General features: G+C 38.6%; 1 protein-coding gene across 3 annotated transcripts in view; it reads right to left on the minus strand.

Annotated features, from left to right (window-relative positions):
- Positions 1-24,375, minus strand: part of immt (inner membrane protein, mitochondrial (mitofilin)) — a 34,560-nt gene that overhangs the window by 2,203 nt on the left and 7,982 nt on the right. The window contains exons 5-14 of one of the 3 annotated variants that reach the window (XM_077531919.1): positions 23,002-23,022; positions 20,292-20,384; positions 19,996-20,145; positions 17,788-17,921; positions 16,414-16,517; positions 11,900-12,035; positions 5,343-5,472; positions 4,917-5,140; positions 4,705-4,836; positions 2,173-2,302 (exon numbers count right to left, since the gene is read on the minus strand). In XM_077531919.1, coding sequence (XP_077388045.1) covers positions 2,173-2,302; positions 4,705-4,836; positions 4,917-5,140; positions 5,343-5,472; positions 11,900-12,035; positions 16,414-16,517; positions 17,788-17,921; positions 19,996-20,145; positions 20,292-20,384; positions 23,002-23,022 — 1,254 coding nt within the window. Of the gene's footprint in view, positions 1-2,172; positions 2,303-4,704; positions 4,837-4,916; positions 5,141-5,342; positions 5,473-11,899; positions 12,036-14,152; positions 14,330-16,413; positions 16,518-17,787; positions 17,922-19,995; positions 20,146-20,291; positions 20,385-23,001; positions 23,023-24,375 lie in introns of those variants that run through there. The other 2 variants (XM_077531920.1, XM_077531921.1) reach the window with 2 other exon arrangements.

Here is a 24,375-nt window from a genome sequence, read left to right on the forward strand (position 1 = left end):
ACCGGTAACATAGTACATCAATTCCACTTTTTTTTTTTTTTTTTTTTTTTTTTTTAAATCACTACTGTATACAAATCCGAAGGACAAAATAAATAGCAATCACTATTTAATAAACAGTAATCAAGGGGAAAATGCTTTTGTAAAACACTATAATGTGGAATTACAATGAATCCAATTAGTTGATTAATTGGTTGAATAATCAATAGATTAATCGATTCTAAAAATATTCGATAGTGACAGTACTAATCCAAATGTGCAAAAGGTCAATTCTAGCTACTTTTGAAACAGTCTGAAGATTTTGATCAGGTTTGAATGTTCACTTGATACAAATGTATCATTTCCCTCATTAATACAGTAACTATAGTAATTCATAAAGCTATTTGAAGTTAAGAAAAGATATTACAATAACATTAAATGGGGTGTAAAACATTGAATCTCTTAAGAGCACCCCACCTACCCTCTATATTGAATGTACGACAACGTCTGGGTAGTTAACCAGTCGTGATAAATATATGGTATTTAATATACAGTTTATTCCGGCAATAGACAAAACAAGTCCGTACAGTCCTCACAAGGGCTGTTAAATTACTACGTCTGAACAATTGCAATATTTCCTGGAACACAGCGGCTGTGGAGTAATCACATTATTGGTCTTTGGCTTCGTAAGGTTACTCTTTAAGGACTGATAAGTGAGTGTAGGTCTGACTGACTTCTTAGAATTAAAGGCCGTTAGTAACCTAGACGAGTGTGTTCCAACACCGACTTAGAACAAGCTTTCGTCCTCTTATAAGGAAGCGTTAGTGCTGTACCAAGAGAAAACAGAGAGCTTTGGCCTTTTAAAGGAGAGTCGGTCAGGACAAATTTCCCGATTTATGTCCTGGAGGTAAGCGGAATTTAACAATATATATAGTTTTTTTTTCTTCTTTTTTTTTTTTTTTTTTTATACAAGTCGCACAGGAGTATGAGTCACACCAGTCAAAAAATGCATCATGAAGAAAAAAAATCTTACATAAATTGCTCTGGAGTACAAGTCAAATTTTGGTTTGGTTTGGTTTATTCATTTTTTCCTTTCAGACAGCTTACATCAATCACATGGCATCATTTGCAACATTGACATCCGAAAGAAGGGCTGACGGGTAGAACCCGAGGCCTATTTGAGACCGTCCCCATCGACCCATTACTATAACGCATCAGTCATATACGTTATTTAGAATAGTCATTGATTTTTATCGTTATCCATCCCATACTATCCCACACACTGCTTGCTCAGTTCATCTTGAATGTCCCTAATGGTGAATGTGTTTGGAAATATGCTCCGTGCACACACTGTTTCACTCAGACCGTTCGGAAATTTAAGTGTTGTTCAAATGTGCTGTTATGTTATTCAGAATGCCGGAACCCAGTGCGTTCAGATAGGAACAGTTCCAAGCACGAGCTGCTTGATTGGTTCATAACATGGGCGACTTTCAGAAATTAATGGGAGGGAAGCGCGCTCTGCCTCTCCGAACGTGCACTCTCTGAATGATGTTAGGTTTCAGAGTGAATTTCCAAACACACTCTGTGTAGACAGCAGTGAACGAGTTACGGTTGGATTCAAAATTTCCGCTTCTAACTACGGAAAAGTTTATCTTTTTAGTTTAAAATGGCTTCCCTTAACTAGAATCCCATGCCACATTGTGGACAAAGGTCAGTTATTGTGCCTTTTGCTGCTGTAAATATTACATTTTTGTCATGACGGAATCTGCATGCTTACGTTCTTCTTCTACTTTCTTTTGACAGATGGCAAATAGTTCATGTGCATTACCGCCACCTTTAGCATTGCTAACAGCTATAACATTTAATTGTAAGGGATGTGAGGTAGAGGAAGCAGTAAGTTTGAGGCTCATGAACGTGATCGGATGCATGCCCATCATCCTCCGTCCTAAACACCAACAACTCAAGTTTGGATGAACTAAAACTTTTACAGTTTTAAGCTTTTTTTCCCCCTAAAATATTTATTTCCAATATTTTTGTTCTTTACTTGGCATTTTTAGGCTATGAAAATAGTACAAATCAATGATTTTGAACTGTATTTGGTGTTTTTAGGTCATATTCCCCCAAATAGCCCATTAAATCGAGGTTTTATTGTACTTCATGAATCCCATCCATGAAAGTGAATTGAGAGAATCTTACTGTCTATGGCCTCCTCCACTCCCTTCAGTCTTGCATAGGCAGTGTTCATATCCAGAGTTAAGTTATCCAGCTGCTCCTGGCTCAGTTGACGGTATCGGGTCTCTTGTTCTAAGAGCTTACTGCTTAGGACCTAACGAGAAAGCACATTAGCTTGAGAAAAAAAGGGATGTTGAATAGGTAAAACAACTCATAATGCCAATTATACAACCCTAACAGGTTAGAGTAGTGGAGGATGCAGGATTAGAGAATTAAAGAACCTAAATTGCTGAAGAAATTACCTCAAACTCAAGAATAAGGCAACAGTATATTATTTTTAGGTTGATGCAAACAAATGTGCTTTAACAAAAATAGACAATTGTAGTCATGATGAAAGAAGAAAAAACAAAACATGTCTGCCATGCTAATGCACCTTTACTGCCGTGTTACAGGCAAGCACTTTTTAAAACGAATTTCATTTAGCCATTTGACGTTTTTGCCTCGTCAAGTGCTGGAAGTTTTGTTCTGTTGTTATGCTGTACTAGTACTGTGACTGCAGGACGTGCGCTGTATTATTTGTGCACCTCACAAATGCTGTTCAGATGTTTGCGTTCCCAAACATCATCTCTGTCCCGACAATCCCCTCTTGTGGTAGCGGGAGACCTTACATACCGGTGGGGTAACATGAAAACACCTGCGGCTTACTGTCGGGTGCGGCTTATACATGTAACAATCTCGAGTATTCCCCAAATTTAGCTTGCGTGACAGTCAGGTGCGCCTGATAGTCTGGAAATTACGGTGATAAGAATAATAACTGGAAAATTTTCCCCAGAAATTTTGGATGCGACTGCTGACTCTTGCACTCAACAGTTTGCCAAATGTTGGTGTACTTTACCTCTCAATCAGTCAGCAAGCTAGCATTAGCATGCTAAGCTAAAGTAACATTAGCATTAACATGATAATTTAGCATTAGCATGCCAAGTTAGCTTAGCATTAATATGCTAACTTAATGTTAGCGTGCTAATTTAGCATTGGCTTGCTAAGCTAGCATTGGCATTGGCTTGCTAAGCTAGCATTAGCATGCTAGCCTAGCATTAGCATGCTAAATGGGAAAATTGCAACAAAATGAGCTAAAAATCATATCGTTGGTTAATGTATGTGCACACAGCGTGGCTTGGAAAAAGGTGCTTAATTTGTGGCTCTTTTCCCCCCTTCTCCATTCATTCCTATGGGACTTTTTGGCGGGGGGTTTTGGGAATTGCGTCACCATGGTAACTCGGAATTCCGCAAAAAAAAAAAAAAAAAAAAAAAAACGGTTCCCCGCCGAGTCAGATCGAGCCGCATCTTTTGATACCTCATTTGTGCCGGTACGTTCAACAGTTCTGGCTGCATTTTTTCTGAAAAATTCCGCTAGAATAAACGCCGGGGCCGTTTTCTAGGATAGTAACATGTGCCTGCTTTGCTTCACAAGCAGTAGCTTCGCTACTGCTTTGCTCTGCAGCAGTCACATAATAAAAAAAATGGCATATCACCACCTTCTTGAAATAATGGCCTGAGTCAGAGTTTGACAAAACTAAATAAATGTATATTTTTTTCTATTAAACAACAATTCAGGATGCAGACAAATGCAATTGGCTACATTAGTTAAACAGATCATTAAAGTCTACCCTTGAAATGAAATTACTCATACATATAAGTATTTAGTAAAAGTTTAAGTTTGCACTTTATAAATGTAATTCAATGTGTTTGTTGTATTTTATTTAAGGCAGACATTTTGCACTTTTATTTTGAAAGAGAAGTTTTTATTTGTTGTTTGATAAAATAAAAGCAAATATTACTTTGAGTTATGTTATTTTTATTTGTTTTCTTGAAATAAATAAATAAATAAATAAAATAAATCAAGAAAAAAAAAATTGGGAAATCGACTCTGGTGACAGTGGCAGAGAAGAGCACGCTGGACAAACTGCTGGATATTATGGACAATACCAGCCACCCTCTGCACACTGTCATCAGCAGTCAGAGGAGCCTGTTCAGTGGAAGGCTGACGCTCCCCAAGTGCCGGACCAACAGGCTAAAGAACTCCTTTGTCCACCGTGCCATTGTACTCTACAACTCCTCACTGGGGGGGAGGAGGGTGTAATGTGCACTTGACTTCACAAATATGACACTTTACTGTACTTTAATTTATTTAATTCAATCTCCTGTGTAATAACCTTATTTATTGATTGATTGATTGAATTATTATTTTTTATTTTATTATTAATTCAATCTCTGGTGTAATAACCTTATTTATTGATTGATTGAATTATTTTCTATTTTATTATCTGTTCTCATTGCTACTGGACATGTAAATTTCCCAGAGGGAGCCATCCCAAAGGGATCAATAAAGTCACGTCTAAGTCTAAATTTTTTTGTGAAAAAAATCTGAGATTTTATTTTTAGGCAAAATGGCCCAGCCCTAACTTATTTTCTCTCCAGACGCTTATTAATTTGCTACTATTTTGTGCAAAAACTGCTTCTAAGTGTCAATGCAGATAATGTGTTGGGCTAAATGACCTGCTCAGCTTCTGCTTTCAGTTCCTGCTCCTGCACTTTGAGGACATCCTGGACGTGGTCCGTGTGAGCAGCTGCCTGCCGCCGCAGTTGAGTCCTCATCTCTGCCTCCATCACTTCCCTCAATTCAGACAGCTAAACAAACGTACAATTATTGACTGCAATCCATTCATTTGTACTGGTGGTCGAAGAATTGAGAAGCGGCCTTTTGGTACCTTCCTCTCCTGCTCAAGTCGCGCATCCTCCTTGATGTGCTGCAGGGACGTGTTCACGGCCGCCTCCTGGACTTTCAGGTGCTCCATCTTCTGCTGCTCCAGGGCAGCATCGATATGGATCTGCTCCCTGACTCTCTGCTCAGCCAGCTCTCGGTTCAGCTGGTCAATGCGACGGTGGGCGTGGGCGATTAGAGCATTCAGGTCATCTGTTGACAGCTTGCCGGCTAACGGGCACGCACACACACAAATGCATGCATGACATGTTTATTTTTTTTCATTTATTTACAGTATAAAGCCTGTTTTATCTGTGATATAGTTTGTATGCATTCCTTTAGCAATATTGCAATCATACAGAAACATGATCATTTTGGCCATAATAATAATAATAATAATAATAATAATAATAATCTAGTTGGGTGGTCTTACTGAGTCCTTTCCAGTTGGCCTGAATCTCTGGAGTAAGGCTGCTCACTTCCCTTTGGAATTGTCTTTTGGCTTCATTAACCAGTTCACTGTATTGAGAGACGATCTTAGCTTCGGACTCTGCAGATTGCACCTATACAAAACAAGTAGTTTTGTCAGCTGTTGGCACTAACACTAGAGTGAAATGACCTGTGAGACTGGCAGGGTGATACAGTACAGGGACAAACTAGACAACAAATATTGGGATTCCCTCAACTTTTAGTTTAATTGGCAACTTCAACCCTTATTTTATTCAGTTCACAAAATAACAAACAAACAAACAAACAAACAAACAAACAAACCACCAAGTCATCCATCAAACTGAGATAGGTTATTAGATTACGGTTCATATTTTTATATTCAAAATGGGAATTTGACAAGGCAACTGCAGTTACAGGTATATGAGAGAAACACCTTTCTTTGGCTTCTTCCCACAGTCCAAACATGAATATTAATGTTAAGTCAACTGAAGAGTCTTAATTGACTTTAAAGCAGCTATATGGAAGATTTAAAATTTCAAATCGCTACTGCCACCTGTGGCCGAAAACAAACTGCACGTTCGTACACGCTGCGCGCACTCCTACGTGCACGACCTCATTACTTCATATCCAATTAAACTATGTTTTCAGAGGTAAGGCAAGGCAAGGCAAGGCAAGGCAAGGCAAGTTTATTTGTATAGCACATTTCATACACAAGGCAACTCAATGTGCTTTACACAAGGAAAGACAACACATAAGCATCAAAAAACAGTAGTTAACATTCAGAGGAAAAAAATAAATAAAATAAAAAATAAAAAATAAAAATAGGTTACAAAATTTACTAAAAAAAAAAAAAAAAAAAACATACAATAACAATCTTAAAACATTATTCAACAAACTTTAAAACATTTTACATAAGGAAGTTTAAAATAATATTAATATATTAATAGATATAATTAATATTATTTAAAAAAACAAACAAAAAAATAATAAAAAATAATAATAAAAAAAACATTAAAAAAACAACAATTAAAGCTGTTTAAAAGTCCCTAATCAAAGGTATTAGAAAAAAGGAAAGTTTTTAACCTGGATTTGAAAGCATTTACACTCGGGGCTGACTTCACTTCTGTTGGTAGCCTATTCCATCTGTGTGCAGCATAATAGCTAAATGCAGCTTCACCATGTTTGCTTCGAACTCTGGGTTCCACTAGTTGGCCCAAGTCTGTGGATCTCAGAGCCCTGCTGGGTTTGTACTCAATCAGCATTTCTTGGATATATTCAGGACCCAAACCATTTAGTGATTTATAGACGAGTAGCAGAACTTTAAAATCGATTCTACAGCTGACAGGGAGCCAGTGTAAATCCTTAAGTACTGGAGTAATATGTTCTGATCTTTTTGTTTTGGTCAGAACTCGAGCTGCATCGTTCTGAATGAGCTGCAATTGTCTCATGTTCTTTTGAGAGAGTCCAGTCAGAAGACCGTTACAGTAATCTAGTCTGCTGGAGATAAAAGCATGGATAAGCTTCTCTTGGTCTGCTTGAAGCATGCAGTCCTTCAGTCTGGATATGTTTTTCAGCTGGTAAAAGGCTGTTTTAGTGATGAATTTAATATGATTGCTGAAGGTCAGATCTGAGTCTATTAGTACCCCAAGATTTCGAACTTGGTCTTTAGTTTCTAAAGACAGTGACTCAAGCTGTTTTTTAACAGCAATCCTCTTTTCTTTATTGCCGAAAACAATGAGCTCCGTTTTGTTTTCGTTCAGCTGAAGGAAATTTTGGTTCATCCAGTTGTTAACTTGCTCTAGAGAATGACACAATGCGTTAATAGAACTGCTGTCATTTGGGGACATAGATAAATACAGTTGTGTGTCATCTGCATAACTATGACAGTCAACATCGGCGTTCTGAAGCATTTGACCCAAAGGTAACATATACAGACTGAACAACAAGGGTCCAAGGACTGACCCTTGAGGGACCCCACATGTCATGGCCTTTCGATCAGATTCAAAATTTCCAATGGTCACAAAGTAACTCCTTTCCTCCAAATAGGACCTGAACCATTTAAGGACTGTTCCATTTAATCCCACCCAAGTTTCCAGCCTGTCTAACAGTATATTATGATCAATCGTGTCAAATGCTGCACTGAGGTCCAACAAGACAAGCACTGATACCTTCCCTGCATCAGTGCTCAATCTTATATCATTCAGTACTTTAATCAGAGCTGTTTCTGTACTGTGATGAGGTCGGAAACCTGACTGGAATTTATCCAAAAGTCCGTTTAAGCTAAAAAAATTGCTGAGTTGATTAAAAACCACTTTTTCAACTATTTTAGTTACGAAGGGAAGGTTTGCGATTGGTCTATAATTTGCTAGCAGGGAGACATCCAGTGTTCTCTTTTTTAGAATGGGCTTGACGGCGGCTACTTTCAGACATTTAGGAAGTTCACCTGATTGAAGTGAGCAATTAATTATTTGTTGTAAATCGATCTGAACAGATTTCACAATGGTTTTGAAAAAGCCAGATAGTATTGTGTCAAGACAGCTCGTGGAAGGTTTTAATTGCTGAACCAAGTCTACTACAGTATTTTGATCCACTGAGTCAAAGTCTGTCATGGTAATTAAATTATTCCTAGGTGATTTTAAGTGCAGCATCGTTTTGTTATTTTGCTGGTTTGTAACAATGTTTGACCTGATGGCTTGTACTTTTTCACTAAAGTAGCAGGCAAATTCATTGCATTTATCTGTTGAGTGGAGTTCTGGCGCTGTTTGATTTGGGAGATTTGTAAGTTTGTCAACCACGGCAAATAGAGTGCGTGTATTGTTGAGGTTCCTACTAATAATTTCAGAAAAGTGTTGTTGTCTAGCTATTACTAACTCTTGGTTAAAATGACAAAGACATTGTCTGTACAGGTCAAAATGAACTTGGAGTTGAGTTTTTCTCCACTTTCGCTCTGCTTTTCTGCATTTAGATTTCAAAGTCATTATGTTGGTAGTACACCTCCAAGGTGTTTTAGTTCGGGATGAAATGGTCTTAGTTTTAATAGGAGCAACAGCATCCAAAACATTTGAGATTTTTTAGGTGAATTCATCCAGAAGTTCATCAACGGTCTCTGCATTTACAGTTGGTGATGCAGCCATTAATTCCATAAACATGTTGCTTGTATTCTAATTTATGTACCTTTTTTTAATCGAGACAGTAGTTGTTTGAACTTCTGCGATTGTTTGTAATTCAAAAAACACACAGGAATGATCTGAAATAGCCAGATCTTTCACCTCAACAGATAAAATGTCAACACCTTTAGAGATGACGAGATCAAGAATGTGACCTTGATTGTGTGTTGGACCTTTTACATGTTGTGAGAGACCAAAAGTATCAAGTATATTACAAAATTCTTTGGTATTTTTATCCAAGTTGTTGTCAACATGAATGTTAAAGTCTCCAGTTAAGACCAGATAATCATAGTCGATACAAATTACTGACAGCATTTCTTCAAATTCCTCCATGAATCTGCCTTTTTGTTTTGGAGGTCTATAAATTATGACAATGACGATGTTTGGTTCACCTTTTACCAAAAGACTAAGATATTCAAATGAATTAAAGCTTCCCAATGAAATTTCTTTACACTGAAATAGAGATTTAAAAATGGCAGCAAGTCCACCACCTTTTTTGCCATTACGACATTTGTTCAAGAAACTAAAATTTGTTGGTGTTGCTTCATTGAGAACCGTGTTGCAGGAACCTTCTGTTAGCCATGTTTCACTGAGGAGAAATAAGTCAAGATCATATGTCATAATAATGTCATGAATCAACAATGATTTGTTAACTAGTGATCTTGTATTTAGTAGCGCTAGTCTCACAGTGGCAATCGGAGACGCTGGTTTAGTCAGAGGTTCACAAGCTATACTGACTAGGTTTGTAGCTTCTGACTTATTTCTTCTCATTTCTTTTGCCAACTTTCTATTTCTTGTAATCACAGGAATGATAGGTAAGTTTTATAATGTTATACAAAGCTGGCCACTTCACGGAATGAGACTCTCGATCCCCACTAAACAATTCACGTCCACGGGACGTGCAGATCATATTGCTTTAGTTTATGTACAGCACTTTGTATACAGCAATGCCTGTTCTTAAAGCGCTTTATAAATAAAGTTGAGTTGAGTTAGTCGGTCGAAATCCAATTCTGTGCTGTACTCCAAAACGATGTGTCAATGACATCAATTAATTGGACCTCATTCCAACGTCAATATGCAGTTACATATTGTAGTCACCCCGCTCGACGGACGTCAACCTGATTCAAGTTATTATTAGTTTGTCGCCCCCAGTTTAGTGTCATTGTGCATTAGCCGAAAGGTGGGCCGTCACTTATAGAAATTGATAATTGAGAAAAACATAATCGACCCATTCACTGCTTAATGTGATACGGCCATGAATGTTATCGCCATTCTGTAGTAGCGTTCACATTCTGCTAGCATAATGCAGCTACAATAGGTTGTTGTCACGGAGGAAAATAAGGCAACATTTAGCCTGATTGAAACGCCGCGGAATGGAACGTCTGTTCTTCATAAAGTCATTCTTTTCTATTTCATTCAACCTTGCCGCCCCCTTTCACACTAAATGTTGCCGTCCTCCTTTCACCCCTAGTTACGACCGAGAAGTGATCGAGCTTGAGGTTACTGCTATTTGAAAACAGCACATTTTTTTTCTCAATGTCAAGATACTCGCTTCTTACCTTTTGGAGTAGAAAGAAAGCTACAGTGGTACCTCTACTTACGAAATTAATTGGTTCTGGAAGAAAGTTCTTAAGTAGAAAATTTTGTAAGTAGACACATTTTCCATGTAAATGCCCTAATCCGTTCCAAGCCTCCCAAAATTCAGACGTAAATGTTTTATAAAGCATAAAAAAGCATCAAAACATGTAACAAATAGATGTTACAATTAGATTATTGCACAATAAATGAGAGTTTTGTATAATGTAAAAAAACAAAGAATAAAGTAAAGAATAAAAATGATGGTCATTTACCTTTTTAACTGCTGTCCTCATCGTTTTTTGCCCTCTTTGGTTCATGATCCTCTCTCTCAGAAGTGTTTTTTTTTTTTTTTTTTTGCCTGGTGTTTTGTAAAGAACTGATCCATGGATGTTTGCTTTTCTTTTTCTTTAAAAAAAAAAAAAAAAAAAAAAAAAAAAACTATCCTTCGGAAATGTCCAGGGCAAACATCATCTTAGTGAGCAAACGCCCGACTGGTGAACACTTTTGCTGGTCGATTCTTTTAAACAAATTCTGAAACTTCATGGAAACTTACGGTATGGCGAGGCATGTTTTTATTTTTATTTAATTTTTTTATTTTTTTTTATTTTTTTTATTTTAAAAAGGCCCGTCTCGTCGCAATTAAAAACTTACTGTGCCTTCATCAGTCACCAATTGTTTGAATTTTTGCACGAATTTGTTGGCCGTTAGTTCATACATTAACGAAAAACTATCGGAACACCTCATGGGCCGCGGGATGAATGATGAGGACATTGTGTAGACACCGATCTAGTATATGCTCATATATACCTATGGTAGAGGTTCCTCTTAGCCAATGGGATGCCAGAACGATAGACAAACACCGATCTAGTATTTACGCTCATAGGTACCTATGGTAGGAAATAGGAAAGTATGTTGCGTTCGGTAATGTATTTTTACCTTTCGTATCTAGAAATTAATTTCGTAACAAGAGGCAATATTTTCCCGTTGAGGCGTTTCGTAACTCGAAAATTTCGTATGAAGAGACGTTCGTAAGTAGAGGTTCCACTGTAGTTGTAAATCTCTTTTCTAATCCACGTCCGATTCAACTCTCTCCACTGCTGAAATGTCAAACCGATGTTTACTTTCGTTCTTGCCCGGCATCGGTCACTATCAAGTTTAGATTTGTTTTTTTCATGGCACTTGACATTGTTTTCTTTTTCTTTTTTTTTTAAGCAGCCTTCTGCGGAGTAACAGCGAGTGTCTGGGGCAGCGGAAATCTGTACTAGTTCCGTCTTCGCGCGTCAGGAAACAACAGACGAGAACGTGCATGACGTCACATCCCGCAGACAGAGGGCGGAAAAATTCAAAGGACTCGGACCGGACGCTTCCTAAATAATATTTGCCAGAGGCTTATAGGAGTACCCATTGTGAACAGCTAAGATGTTGATCTACTAATTAGAATATGTTTTAGTCATAAATGGTCAAATAAAAAGGCTATTGTTAAGATATTTTGGGGGGGAAAACCTCCATATAATAGCTTTAATTTACGCAATGTTTTTTTTTTTACCCTGTCTCACATGCTAAATCCACTAGAATTAGTCTGGATAGCCTCAAGAATGGCTCCCCAAGTGCATGTTCATAATATCGTGCAGATATTTTAATATGGAAAAGATGGAATCTTAAATTTTAATTTCAAGTACCGCTAAGTGTGCACTTGTGGATTGCACCTGACGTAAAGTGTATGGCCCATAAAACAATAACTAGCGGTATTAACTGAAGTTTTTCTTTCTCTTCTAGGACCAGACGTCACCCTTACCTTGTTGACCACTTTATCCAAGTCCACCACCATTTTATGGAGATTCTCTTCTGCTGCCAACACGAGCGGACGGACAGCGGCGACATTGAGCCCCTTGGATTTGTCAATGACAGACTTGAGATTGTCCAAGGCATCACTATGGTGAGAGAGGGTTGACAAGACCGATATAATTACACACGTTATCACAAAGTATTGATCTCACGGTACAATAATTATAGTGATATCACAGTATTGCAGTAAGCCTCACGGTATTGAAGTATAGTTCTAGACTTGTAGTGATGGGAAAAATGAAGCTTCATAAGGCACTTGTGATATTTTCTGACTCCTCTAGATGGCACTCTCAGTTTAAAGATGCAGTAGAAATTTGTATTTAATTCAATTTAATCCAATTTCCCTTTACCTTTAAACAAAAAGCGCCTTTTTAGGAGTAAAAAAAAAAAAAAAGTGCTTCAAGTAGTTTCATGAAGCACTTGTGATGTTTCACAGTTTATTTTCCATGGGTTTTTGTAAAAAAAAAAAAAAAAAAAAAAAGACATGTTCCAATCATATATTAACGTATATCGAATAGGGATGTCACGATAAGGGCAATATCGTGATATTAAAACTGGCATAATATCGTCATTGTCATGTTCACAATATTTAAAAGGAACACATCTGTTAAAAAAAATCAGGTGGATATCCGTTTGTGCCGTTCTAGCACCCTCTAGTGGCTAGTTTATTAGTGCAATTTAATTTTCATTAGGGATGTTTTGGCCTTCTATGTGTAAAATCTATGCTGTCAGATGAATTGGAACCTAATTTGCTTGTGAAGTGATCAATGTGTGCTTGCATTAGCAAGTAAGAGCCTCAATATTGTTATTAGAGATTGTAGGTGGTTTATATGCATTGCTATTATGTACAAATCACAATATTGTGCTTTTTTTTGTTTTAGTATAAGCTCTTTTTTTTTAAATATCGTCAACGCCGCCACGATATCGTGATAATTATCGTATCGTGATCTTCATATCGTGATAATATATTATGATGTTTGGTAGGGGTGGGAACCTCTGGGTACCTCACGATACGATACGAGGCTCACAATATCGATTATCTCGCGATATGATGATACTGCGATTATCGATATATTGGTCGGTAAATAAGTCCACGATAATCACGATAAATCGCCTCAAGACATAAACTGATGTTTTTTCAATGACAAAATAGTTTATTTTCATACCATCACTGAAAAAAACATTAAAACTGGTGTCTTCTTCAGAGTGAGTAATTTAGTGCATTTTTTTTAAACAAATACAAATGTCTTCTCCACAGAGAACTTTCTGTGAACAAATTTGTGTCTTTCTTAAACACTACTGTCATACAACATGCCAGTCAGTTACATAGTCAATTGTTTCATTTTATAAATTTTGAATTAAATTTAAATGAAATTTTAGATATTAAATCAATATTAACATTGCTCAGAAATTGTGTACTTCAAAAAGTATAAAGATATGTTTTAAAACTAACATTGACAATATAATACACATTTCTCATAGAAACTTATGCAAAACTGGGTCACTCGCTGGACAGATAAATGTCTTACAAAAGTAAAAGTAAGCTCATGCTTTTCTTTAAAGAGCAGCACGTCTGATTTGAGGTCCCAATCACTGATGGAATGCCTGGAAATGGTTAAAATAAATAAATAAAAAATAAATAAATAAATAAATAAATAAAAAAAGATGTCCATCCGTTGTTGACTCGCTGGTAAGACCTACTCGTTGTGACGACTCAAATGCATTAGTTTAGCCCTGATCTCCTCTTACAAAGTTGGAATTCTTTTTCTCAGTAAAATGACCCGTTATTTTACCTGGTTGTCTTCAGTCGTGGTCTGGCTGTTTGTATGTGTTCCTTTCTCCCTTCGTTTTGTTAGCGAGCCTCCGCTCTCGTGTGTTAGTTTGCCATTACTCATTTCTTGTTGCACTAGTGTAGTTTGGAAGTTCGGGAGAGTGTCCCGACATTCGGGAGCTTTAGCTGAGCTCCATTTTATTTTGTAACTATCACAGCGTTGCGTTTTTCGTGTCGTATTGCCCCCGCTTAAACTCACCGAGCAAGACATCTCCCTCGTGCCCCTGACGCCTAACGAAATCACGGAGCGAAAACCATCATTCACAACTACGCTATACGGGTGGAAATCGATTGCAAATATACACAGAGATGCTGTGCGTGATCAACTTTGGAGAATTAAAATCAGCAGACAGAGAGAGAATTAGCTCTTACCTTTAGCAAGTCTAGTCCTGAATGATGCCGCTCTAAGTGGCTGTCATATTCGTCATGTTTCCAGTGTAGCTATTGTGAGACAGTTCTTGCATCCACCCAAGTCCGTCTCTTCTCTATTCCATTTGATAAAATCCGAAATGTATCCATTCCAGACTATCAATATATCCACATCTGACTTGTATGCAGCCGGCGTTTTGTTTACTTGGGTCTTCTTCGGCTGAAGACTGCCGCACATTTCCCCGCCACTCTTATGAGGCGCTCCCTCTAGCGGCCCGCCAAGTAATTGCGCAATAAGGAACAATGGAGCCGTTACAGCGGCTGTATCGATACTTGGCATAGGCATCTCGATAACCCATCGTGAGAGAAAATATTGCGATGTATCGCCATATCGAGATATCGTCACACCCCTAATGTTTGGATATCGTTACATCCCTCCTAACAAGTAACATGCCTATACCATTAATTCCAAGGCTAATATAGGACTTTGGATGCAGTATCTTGCGTCTTGCTCGTGCACGACATTCACTGATATGTGACATGTTCACTGCAAGCCGATCTAAGATATCCTATTGGCCTTTGAATGCTATGAACCAATTGCAGGACAGGTTTTTCATCTTGAGAAAAACAAAAAACAAAAAAAGAACTTAGGTACCGGTATGGTATCGGCATTGGCCGATACTAAGGGTGTCACGATTTCGATTTTTTATCGAAATCGATCGAAATTACGTCACGATTTCGAGCATCGAAATAGAAGAGAGGACACACGATTCGATGCCCCCCCCCAGCCCCCCCCCCCGCGCCCGCCGCCACCGCCGCCACAAGATATGCTATGTGCGCGTACTGTACTCGGCCACGGTGTTACGCCCGGCTCGTCAAGGGGAAGGGAAGTAACACAATAACAGAAAATATAGAGTAGATAAACACGGGTCGACTTTAACATCTGAGTAGTTTTAATTGAAATTTCAGGCAGGGGTTTGACAAGGGAGTGAAAGTGGAAGGTGAACAAATAATAACCGCATTTGACAGAACTGACAGAACGGAGGAGAAACAACAATAACCAATAGGGGTATAATACACGGATACACAATAGCGTCGCGCTGGCACAGTCGTCCAATCGGAGTGTCGCGCTGGCACAGTCGTCCAATCGGAGTGTCGCGCTGGCACAGTCCTCCAATCAGAGTGTCGCGCTGGCGCATTCAAACTGAAGTACCATTATACGGGCACCAGCCGACACAAACACACACATACATACTAGGGGAGCGGAGCCGGCGGCGGGCCCGAGCCGCCAGCCGTAACAACGGGAAACACGACAAACATGACGGGACATTTACGCAGGCATCACAAAGATTTAGATTTATCAAATTCAACTAGAAGTGGGAAAACAACGGTCCAACCAACTATTTCATCCTCATTTACAGTGAAACTTCCACACACTTCAGCTCGCGCGAAACGCCAGATCCATAGGTCTATTTATAGCAGCAGACCTGCAGCCTTGGAAAACGCTGGATTCAAACATTTAATTAGTGTACTTGAACCACGCTACAGTATGCCCAGCAACTGTAAATGTTGGGATATAGTTTGTTCAGGCTGTATTTGTTCCATGACTTTGGATACAATATATTTTTTGTTGTTGTTGCACATTGCACATTATTTTAAGAGGAACGCACAGCACACTGTTGTAACCAAAAACAGTCAATAGATGGCAGGCACCCACTGTGACTTTTTGTTTTTGTTTTTTTATTTTTTATTTTACACTTCAGTAAGAACAAGACGGTTAACTTTATATTGTAAATAAATTCTTTGAATTTGATCATTCCTGCCTAATGTCAATTATCATATATTACATAAATTTACACAAAAATAATATGGAAATTGCATCACCTATATGTAGCCGATCTTTTGAAATAAGATTTACTGTACAATGAATAGAACCAATGATCATAGACTAGCCTTAGCCTACAGAAGCATATGCCTCTGTGTTATAAAGTGGGGGAGCGGAAAAAAAAAAAAAAAAAAAAAATCGAAAAAAAAATCGAATCGTGACCCCAAAATCGAAATTTAAATCGAATCGTGGAGTTGGCGAATCGTGACACCCCTAGCCGATACAGCAAAGCTGGGTATCGGAATCGGTATCGGGAGCCAAAAAAACGGAAAAACGCTACCTACCAATGACGAAATCCAAAAGAAAGTTAGTTTTGAAACAATGTAAACTGTTGCCCTTTTCCAAATAGCCTGGTGTGTGTTCAAATAAAAGTGCTTACTTTGCTTTCAGCAGAGCTGCCCCCGCATCATTCACTGCAGCCGCTCTATTTGCAAGACAAGCTTCAAGATCCTTCCACTGGGCAGACTTCTCCTGCGGTGGAACCTGAATGGGAGAACAGATGTTACTCTCATGTTTGGGAGTGTCAACGGACCTTTCTTATTTAGAGTCAGCAACTCTGTAACACACCCTCAGAAATTACACCTGCATCTCTATCGCTATCTCTCTCTCTCCCTCTATATATATATATATATATATATATATATATCGCTCTCTCGCTCTCTCTCTCGCTCGCTCGCGCTCTCTCTCTCGCACTCACTCTCTCGCTCTCTCTCGCACTCACTCTCTCTCTCTCTCTCTCGCTCTCTCTCTCTCTCTCTCTCGCTCTCTCTCTCTCTCTCTCGCTCTCTCTCGCTCACTCTCTCTCTCTCACTCGCTCTCTAGCACTCGCTCTCTTTCTCTCTCTCTCACTCGCTCTCTAGCACTCGCTCTCTTTCTCTCTCTCTCTCTCTCTCTCTCTCGCACTCTCTCTCTCTCGCTCTCGTTCGCTCTCGCTCTCGTTCGCTCTCGCTCTCGTTCGCTCTCGCTCTCGCTCGCTCTCTCTCACTCTCGCTCTCTCTCACTCTCGCTCTCTCTCACTCTCGCTCTCTCTCTCTCTCGCTCTCTCTCTCTCGCTCTCTCTCTCTCGCTCTCTCTCTCTCGCTCTCTCTCTCTCGCTCTCTCTCGCTCTCTCTCGCTCTCTCTCGCTCTCTCTCGCTCTCGCTTTCTCTCTCGCTCTCTTTCTCTCTCTCTCAATCTCTCTTTCGCTCTCTCTCTCTCTCTCTCTCGCTCTCTCTCTCCCTCCCGCTCCCTCGCTCGCTCTCTCTCTCTCTCGCTCGCTCGCGCTCTCATCTCTCTCGCTCTCGCTCTCTCTCTCGAGCTCGCTCTCTCTCTCTCGCTCTCTCTCTCTCTCGCTCTCTCTCTCTCTCGCTCTCTCTCTCTCAGAGCTCAGAATTGTTCATTCAGCAATCTTACTGATTCAACATCTTATCACTGCTCTCTCTTTTTTTTTTTTGCGAATGTGTGCGTTTGCGTGCGTGTAAATTTATACTCATTAATTCACCTAAAACCTAATAAAAATCCCATTACCCTTTTTACAGTCATTGACAAGATAATAACTACTGGTACCTTGATATCAAAAAATGCATCAAGAGCAACTTGGTTTCAGTGTACTGTATTGCTCAAGAATAGTTTGAAAAGGTTGGAAAGTAGGCATCATCAAACCATTAAACTGAGCCCATAAACACATTTGCAGAATACCAATGGATAGGCAGATATTTGATGCGACAACACAACGTATTAACACAAAAGCAGATCCTGCTTATGGACAGTGTACCTCTGCTTCCATAGTTTCCTTCAGTTTTTGTGTATGTCGTGCAATGGCCTGCAAGGCTGCCTCCTGAGCTCCGACGGCCCGCAACGTTTCTTTAGCTGAACTCGCCAATGACTCGTCAAGATTTCCCGACACAGCTGAAAAACATGGAGAAGATATGAAGCAGACACCAGAGGAGGGAGTAAGTCATTGTGAAAGTCACAAGTAAGTCTTTGCCCTAAAGTCCCGAGTAAAGTCTCAAGTCAAGACTGACAAATCCCGAGTCAAGACTGACAAATCTCAAGCGAGTCACAAGTCCTACACTTTCAGTTTCAAGTCCTTTGGACTCTTTTTAACAATATCGTAGATTATATTATTTCGGGTGAGCATTAAAGTAGGAGTCAGGGAGTGAACCCAAAGTGGTACAGAACATTGCCATGTTTGCAAAGTATTACTAGTGAGTTTACAGTCTCATTAACTACACAGCGAGCAACGATAATTAGCTGGTAAACAACTGACATTAGCTTACTTACCGTTCTTTGAGCAACTTCAGAATGTTGAGCGACGTTTGAAGTTGTTGCCTCGCCGGTAGTGATCTAATCTTGGACATACTGCAATTCTTTTTTTTTTTTTTGTTGACCACCAGATAGTTTTTGTACCCAAACAACTAGTGGTGCAACAGGTCACAAAAGTCACGGATCGGATTGTAAAACAAAACAAAAAAACAAAAAAAAAAAAACAAAAAAAAAGTATTATTTTTTTCTTTTAAATAATAAACTCAAAATGTCTAACACGGCCGTTAGGACTTAGGAATACAACTTGAAGTGAAATATAAGGCAAGATACATAATTATTTTAAACATGATTCATGTATAAAATAAGGCATCCTGCCTCCCGTTATATTGCACTTGTAATGCACTTGAAGTTTTGCTTTTAAAATCTTTTTAATTTTTTTTTTTTTTTTTTTTAAAGCTAGTGTTTCATAAAATTATTATAAATGAAGTTTTAATAAAGAAAAATATACCTGAGTGCAATTTAAGGCACATTCCCTTTGTTTAAACAGGGAGAGTGGATTACACAGTAGCTTAGACCCACAACATTGAAAACAATAAGAAAAGAAAGAGAGCCAAGCAACAGTTGACAAACTAAAGTTGCTAGCCAATGCTTACGCTAACAGCTAGCTACTAGCCACGAGCACCGGAGACTTGTACTATATCATACAATGACGGCGTAATTAACTTGCGGTTTCTTCGTGTCCTAAATGAGCTATTTAATATACTTTCTAGGAGGCATGATGATAATGGTGGTAGAAAATATGTCATTTCAATAAAAACGTTGATAATGCAAGCCAAAATATAAAAAGGAAGTAGTCAAGCTTGCGTTGACGCCACCATGAAGACAGACTTCAAAGTAAAATTCACCAAGGCTGTTGCATTGGTGTCAATGTATTATTTGGTCAGCTTTATTTTGAAGTTTGTCTTAGCGTAGTCGCCATGTTTGTGGCTTCCCTGACATGTCTGAATGACTGCGCTGTGTTGCCAGGTCAGCACAGCTCGCACACACGCGCGCAGTGACGCACACACCGAGACGGAACTTAATCGTTTACATACAGAGGTGGTAAATCCAGGTCCAGAAAGTATAAACCCTGCCACAGTTTCGCTTTAGCCCCTTGAGCAAGCTCCCTAGCAGGTAATCGAACACACGGGGAGCTAGCTAGGGAGCTTGCTAGCTAACACCTGGAACTGGATTTTCCACCTCTGTAATATGTTATGTATTTAATGTCATTTCTAGCATAAACCTTAAACTGAATGTTGTAGTCCTGTCACTATGCTGCTAGCTAGCGAGCTCCCTAGGTAGCTCCCCAGTGCTCAGATACCTGCTAGTGAGCTAGCTAGCTCATGAGCAAGCACAAGGGGCTAAAGTCAAACTGTGGCTGGGTTTTTACTTTCTGGAACTGGATTTCCCATCTCTGTTTACATACATTTTAATCTTTTTCTTTAGGTAGAAGAAGTAAGTCTTTTCAAGTCAAAAGGCTCAAATACAAGTTATGTCACAAGTCAGAGTTGTTCAAGTCCACGTCGAGTTGCAAGTTTTTTCACTTGTTTCAAGTCGAGTCTAAAGTCGTCAAATTCATGACTCGAGTCCACACCTCTGGCATATACTGTTTATTGTATGGTTGTATTATAAAACACATGATTTAAGATTGAATTTTGTTTATACTGTGGTTTCTTACATGCCAGGATTTCCTGTTCATCAAGGTCTTGTTGAGCAAGTCGAGCTGTCACCTCTTCTATTGGACGTTCTTTGAGTGGTTCTTTTGCTGCTGACTCTATTTCAGTGGAACCTGCAGTTCCCTTATGGTCATGACACCCCTTGCACTCCTCTAGACGACACAAACACACAGTTATGGTGGCTAAAGAACATAATCATGGAATATGCCATTAATTTAGATAGGATGGTTCACTTAAATGTTCTCAGACATGAAGAATACAGTATATGTGGAGGAAAAGTAGACGCTGATGGTGCTACCTTTGACCGGCGTCACCTCTGTGTCGCATGGAGCAGGGACTGATGGTACTTCACTGATGGCTGAGATTATATGAGTCACCTCAGTTGAAGCCTCTGATTGGAACACAATGAAGATGACAACATGTAGGAATGCCTATATAAAAACTCCTATATGTATAGTCTTTCTGAATACAAGGGGTCCTCAGTTAAGTAACCCAAAATTGTAGTTGGAAAGCACCAAGTAACCTACTATTACTATTACTACTACTACTACTACTACTACAACTACTTTTTTTTCTTTTTAGCTTAACCTTATCCAGCGGTAGCACAGGGAAGTAGGGGTGTGAATTGCCTAGTACCTGACGATTCGATTCGTATCACGATTCACAGGTCACGATTCGATTTGATACCGATTAATCCCGATACGAATTTATAAGTCGATTGTTGTGATTTTTTTCATTCAAATTTAGAAAATACTAATCAGTAAGCTTGTAGAGTGTAAGATTTATATGAAAATGTATTATTTATTTATCTGAAATTTCAGTCTTATAGAGGTTGTAATCTGTTTCATGTTTGAACAGCATTAAAATAAAATATTAAGGCTTAATGTTCCGTTCATATAACATTCTTCCATGCTCAAGGTGTGAATCCTAAAAAAAAATAAAAAATAAAAAAATAAAATCGATTCTGCCGATTATTGAATCGCGCGATGTAGTATCGCGATATATCGCCGAATCGATTTTTTTTAACACCCCTACAGGGAAGTGTCCTTTTCCATCTTTTTGCCCTCCCCAGCAATTTTCAAATATTTCCTCACCACATCCATAAATCCTATTTGGTCTTCCTCTTTGCCAGCTCCATTTCCAGCATTTTTTTTTACCATTACATACATTTCCTCCTGTGCACATTTCTAAACAATCTCAATCTGGCCCTCTGATGAGCTACTTCCTTCTATTTGGACAATGTTTCATGCCAGATTTCCTTCCTGACACTACCTTCACCATTTAGGGGCTTGGTCCATATTCTCTTAATCACCATTTGGGGTACAAACAATAACATCTCACTGTACGATACTTTTATGGTTTTACGGCAACAGTAAAAATAATAAAACAACTTGGGGTAAACGCCACTAGTGTGGAAAATTAAGGGCCAGGAAAACAAGTATTAGCCTTCAGTAAGAGTGAAAGTAAACACTGGTTGGTTGTAGATCGTTACATGATTGTGTAGGTGTTACCATTTAGCTGTTAACTTACCTCCTCGCTAAATTCCACACTGGTCAATACTAGGGAGGGCTGCACGATATTGGAAAAACATGCGATATGCGATATACTTGCCGAACGTAGAGATATCGATATTATTGCGATATTTAACATGTACCTAAAGAAATTACATTTTTATTATCTAATGAAAGAAAAACATTTTTCATGCGACAAAATAAGCAACCTTAATGTAATCTTAGTTAATTAATTGTAATTATGTCTTGATAATTTTCAAATATTGGATGGCGATGCACATTTTAGTTAACATCTGACCGGTGAAATTCATATAAAAAGCATAAAATTCAGTATAAAACTTATTGCATGCCTTTGCGATATGCATATTGCAAGGGCCAATATCGCGATATCGATATTTTTTCGATATATTGTGCAGCCCTAGTCAATACAGATATTAAATAAACTAGGCATAGACCAATTATGGGCTGGGTCGATATTCAGCATTTTGACAAATATCGGCATCGGCTATTTTGAAGAACTGATAATCGATCCATTTAAAAAAAGTGTTCAGGGGGATTAACAACAGAGGGCAGTGTTTCACTTCTCAGACTGACTGTGACAGCCTTTTTGTGAAAATTCAACTCAGGTACTGCAATATTTACAATACCACCATCTTATTTCATAATATTGTAATCTCAAAACAGGACCTCTTCTATATAAGGGTGTGGAAGGAAACATGCTGAAATTCTACTACGACAATGACTTAAGGCAACAATTTTCCCACAAGTAGTGAGACATTACAATGAAATAAAAAAAAACATGTCATGGGAATTTTCCAAAACTTGACAGACTAAACCTTTTTAACGGTGCTACAACTACATCATTTACAGATGACTCATCTGCTGTTTGTCTGTATACTGTCTGACAGACAAAAGAACACATCACCCGTCCCAAATTAAATCTTAAAGAACTACTACACTTACTACTAGGGGTGTGAATTGCCTAGTACCTGACGATTCGATTCGTATCACGATTCACAGGTCACGATTCGATTCGATACCGATTAATCCCGATACGAATTTATAAGTCGATTGTTGCGATTTTTTTCATTCAAATTTAGAAAATACTAATCAGTAAGCTTGTAGAGTGTAAGATTTATATGAAAATGTATTTATTTATCTGAAATTTCAGTCTTATAGAGGTTGTAATCTGTTTCATGTTTGAACAGCATTAAAATAAAATATTAAGGCTTAATGTTCCGTTCATATAACATTCTTCCATGCTCAAGGTGTGAATCCTAAAAAAAAAAAAATAAATGAAAAAAAAAAAAAAAAAAAAATCGATTCTGCCGATTATTGAATCGATTCGAGAATCGCGCGATGTAGTATCGCGATATATCGCCGAATCGATTTTTTTTTTTTTTTTTTTTAAGCACCCCTACTTACTACAGCATACAGCCTCTATAAACTATGCACCAAACTTGTCAAATCAGACAAATGCATCAGATTACAGCTTACCCTCAGCAATGTCGGTGATTGCTTGGAAACAGAGGACAAATGAATGTTTACATTTCAAACATCCCTAATTTAAGTAGCAATGTATTTGAGGCTCAGTCTGTGCTAAAACTAGCCAGTAGTGTTCAGCATTCCGGGGGAATTTTTCACACAATCAACTGTTAGACTGACCAACTTTAATCATAGTGACAGTGTTTTTTCATCACTTTTCCTATTAACCTTCTGCTCATACCAAGCTCAACTTTTGTGTATAGATTTGTGCTGTTCTCTGTGTTATCCTCCTAAAAATGTGCACGACTGAAAGTTGAGGGAGGTGTTTGAAATATTTAGGGATGACTTTGGATGTAAGCAATATGCCTGTTTGTCTTCATTCCAAGTATTAATTTTAATACTTTACCTTTATATTGTAGATAATATATATTGGTCAGTTCATTTAACACAGTGGTGTCCAAACTACGGCCGGGGGGGCATTTGCGGCCCGCCGCCCATTTTTCAGTGGCCCGCGAAATATGCTAAAAATTAGGGGTGTCCCGATACACCTTTTTCCACTTTCGATCCGATACCGATATTTCAGCCTCAAGTACTGTCCGATACCGATATCAGTCCGATACCATATCAGTAGGGGTGTCCCGATGCAACGCTTTCTACTTCCGATCCAATACTGATATTTTAGCTTAGTAAATTAACAATATCGGTCCGATACCATATCAGCAGGAATGATACGTTTGTTTTAGTATGAAATGTTAGAAGAAACTTGATCAAGTGATAATTATTTAAATAAGGAATAATCAGCACCTTAAGTATGAGAAAATATGACCCATTTATTCCTAAATTTGGGTGACCTAACAGCAACTATAAGTACGTCCTGCATATTAATAAAATAAATACAAAATAAAGGACCCTGAGAAATAACCCGAATAAAGTAAACAAAAACAAATTATACTCTATGAAGTGCAAAATAACAATTTACAGCAGTACATACAGAATCTTTTATATATATATATATATATATATATATATATAATTTAAGGGTGTCACGATTTCGATTTTTTATCGAAATCGATCGAAATTACGTCACGATTTCGAGCATCGAAATAGAAGAGAGGACACACGATTCGATGCCCCCCCCCCCCCCGCGCCCGCCGCCACCGCCGCCACCGCCACCTCCCAGGAAAGCAAATGAGACGCAGCCATTCAGCTACTAGCTAACGGCACTTGTTAGCTGACTTCTCCTGCAGTCATGATGGCAAGCGCGGACAGACACAGCAATGGTGCTTCAAGCCGCTCCCGCTTCTCTCGTCACCAGTTTGGAAACATTTTGCGTTCCCGGTGAGTTATGTCGACAACGTTCACGTTGTCGATAAAAAGACCACAGTT

Source organism: Festucalex cinctus, chromosome 9, assembly GCF_051991245.1.
Source record: "Festucalex cinctus isolate MCC-2025b chromosome 9, RoL_Fcin_1.0, whole genome shotgun sequence".
Classification (NCBI taxonomy): Eukaryota; Metazoa; Chordata; class Actinopteri; order Syngnathiformes; family Syngnathidae; genus Festucalex; species Festucalex cinctus.